We start from the raw sequence: 2,454 nt of genomic DNA on the forward strand, positions 1-2,454 counted from the left end.
GATAAAGCTAAAGGAATCGGGGCTTTTGTGAAAATTCTAGCACTTCTCAAACTTTTCTCTCTTATGGTTATATCTTCTCTCAGTGGTCCGTTGTAAATAAGACATGTTAATATTCTCCATAAATGTGACTGCCATGCCTAGTCTTGGTTAACATTAACATTTTTAGATAAATTCCCATATAGGTTATTTAATGGGCTATGTATAAATATTCAGCAGTCAAATTTCAGCATCTATATTTCTGCAGAATACAGACATGAAAAAGTTAAACGTAAAAAACAAGCATTTAAACATGTATTTAGGAGTAACAAGGAGTTTTTAAGACTCCTTTTTCATTTGCAAGCGTATAATCTTCATATGTAATATCTCTTCGTTCACATGTATTTCATGACTATTTATGTAGGTGTTATTTTTTTGAAAGTCTGGTCCAAAATGATTATCACATAGGTTTTACTACATAGCAGAGAGTAATGGAGATTTCCTCCACCTTTGTTTTGCAGTGAGGATCATGTTATTCTCTTGCATTCTGTGAACCACAACGGTGAAATAAGCATCCTGGGTGAAAACCTGGCTCCACTGAAGTCAATATAGCTTTGTATTCCCCTTATGCCTGAATGTAGGTGCTGTCCTTTTAACTAAAGATGACTGCATACCTCAGCACTTATTTATATTGCCACATATGGCAATAAAGTGTCTGTTTACACTATAGAGCTGCTGCTGCCATAGATAGGCTGACAAGGGTCTACTACTAGAACCCATAGTGGAGATGCAGGTACAGAAGGACTTTTTCTACTGGTAAATTTACGTCATCTCTCCAAACATTTGCGAAGCCAGCAGAAGCCCTCTTGTATCAGCACAGTTGCATCTTGACTGGGGGTTTTGCTATTTTAGTTACCTGATTTTTTTATACCTCTAGCTATGCTGACAAATCTGTATAATATAGACCAAACCTAAAACTAAGTACATTCAATGCATTCAGTAGGTAGTGACTTGTTTCCAATCATGATGAATAAATGGATATGGCCCCTAGGACTGGTATTTTGCTGTGGCCTAGATCAGGGCTGTCCAAAGTGGCTGGGGTCCAAACACCAGCAGGGACTGCATACCCATGAGCGCACCAGAATAAGTCACGGGCCCTCCGGGCCACATGCGTTGCAGATGTTCCTGCTGCAGCACCACACAGGTACCCCACTGTTGCACACTGCACCTGTGCCCAGCCCCCCACACCTGTGCACACTGCACCTGTGTACTGCACCCCCACACCTCTCCTGCTGCACTGTGTGCCTGCCCCTCCTATTACACTGTATGCCATATGACCCCAGGCTCGCCTTCATCTCCCCCGTCTGCACTGCACTGGGGTGGGAGCAGGCAGTGCAAGACAAAAGAGGGAGGGGGAGCCCAAAGATGCTGACTGCCATTGCAGCTGGAGTGATGGGAGAGCAGAGGCCAGGCAGGGGCCCAGGGACCACACCTTATCCCTGTGTGGGTTGCATGCAGCCCACATGCAACCAGTTAGGCAGCCCTGGCCTAGATAAAAGGGCTTGAGCAGCATATCAGTTATAGAGGTTCTCCTACATTGCATTTAAGTTTTACTTTTTTCTTACCTCTTCCACCTCCGGTGTAAATTCTTTTCTTTTGTGAGGGTGTCCTGCACCAGGTCGGAATGCTCCCATTGGGATGTTGATATTAGCCTGTGAGAGGGAAATTGTGATTTGCCGCAAAGAAATTACAAGAAGGATACAATGGCAATTAAAAAAAAAAAAAAAAAAGGAATTGCCCTGAGGAATTTTGTGAAGTCTTAAATCTGCAGCAACTGCAGTATTTTCACACAGTTGGCCATGGAGCAGTGGCGTTCTACTTTTTCCACATAAGTGGCTTTTCAAGGTAAAAATTCTTTTTTTGGCCCTTTTCCTTTTTCATCTCCAAGTTTTCCATCTCATACCTAGCCAATGTAACTGTGGTGATGGCTTATATAAAACTGTAATATTAAGATGGCACTAAAGAGACAAAATGAAAACTATGTATTTAAATGTAATAAGTACAGCAGGCTGAACAATCCCACACTTACTACCAATTCTAAAGTTGTGCAGCTTATTTCCAAGCTTAAACACACTGAATGCATATATTTATCAGGATTTAATTTCCAAGAATTGTCTGTAGACTTAGTGCTTTGATCTATTTGATTAACTTTGCAAGTCTAGCTTATTTTTTTTGTCTATATAGGTACTAGCCTTCCAATTTTGATGTTACCCATGAATTTGATTGTCATTGAATTTATACCAATGGAATGTCATACAAAGAAATGTAGAAACAAAGTATAACACTGAAAGATGTTTTACCAGTTTACTTAGATTTTAGATTTAGTTTAATTGTTCAGTAAGTCTCTGTAAACCCAAGAATCTTATACTGAGCCACAGTTTCATAGTTTCATAGATTTAGGGTCGGAATGGACCTAGT

The 2,454-nt window shown here is 40.6% G+C and overlaps 1 protein-coding gene across 1 annotated transcript in view; it reads right to left on the minus strand.

Annotated features, from left to right (window-relative positions):
- SMPX (small muscle protein, X-linked) overlaps window positions 1-2,454 on the minus strand; it is a 90,932-nt gene that overhangs the window by 73,062 nt on the left and 15,416 nt on the right. Inside the window, exon 3 of the mRNA XM_019525610.1 lies at window positions 1,602-1,688. Coding sequence (XP_019381155.1) covers window positions 1,602-1,688 — 87 coding nt within the window. The remainder of the gene's footprint in view (window positions 1-1,601; window positions 1,689-2,454) is intronic.

This window comes from Gavialis gangeticus, unplaced genomic scaffold, assembly GCF_001723915.1.
Source record: "Gavialis gangeticus isolate Ggan-Ray unplaced genomic scaffold, GavGan_comp1, whole genome shotgun sequence".
NCBI lineage: Eukaryota > Metazoa > Chordata > Crocodylia > Gavialidae > Gavialis > Gavialis gangeticus.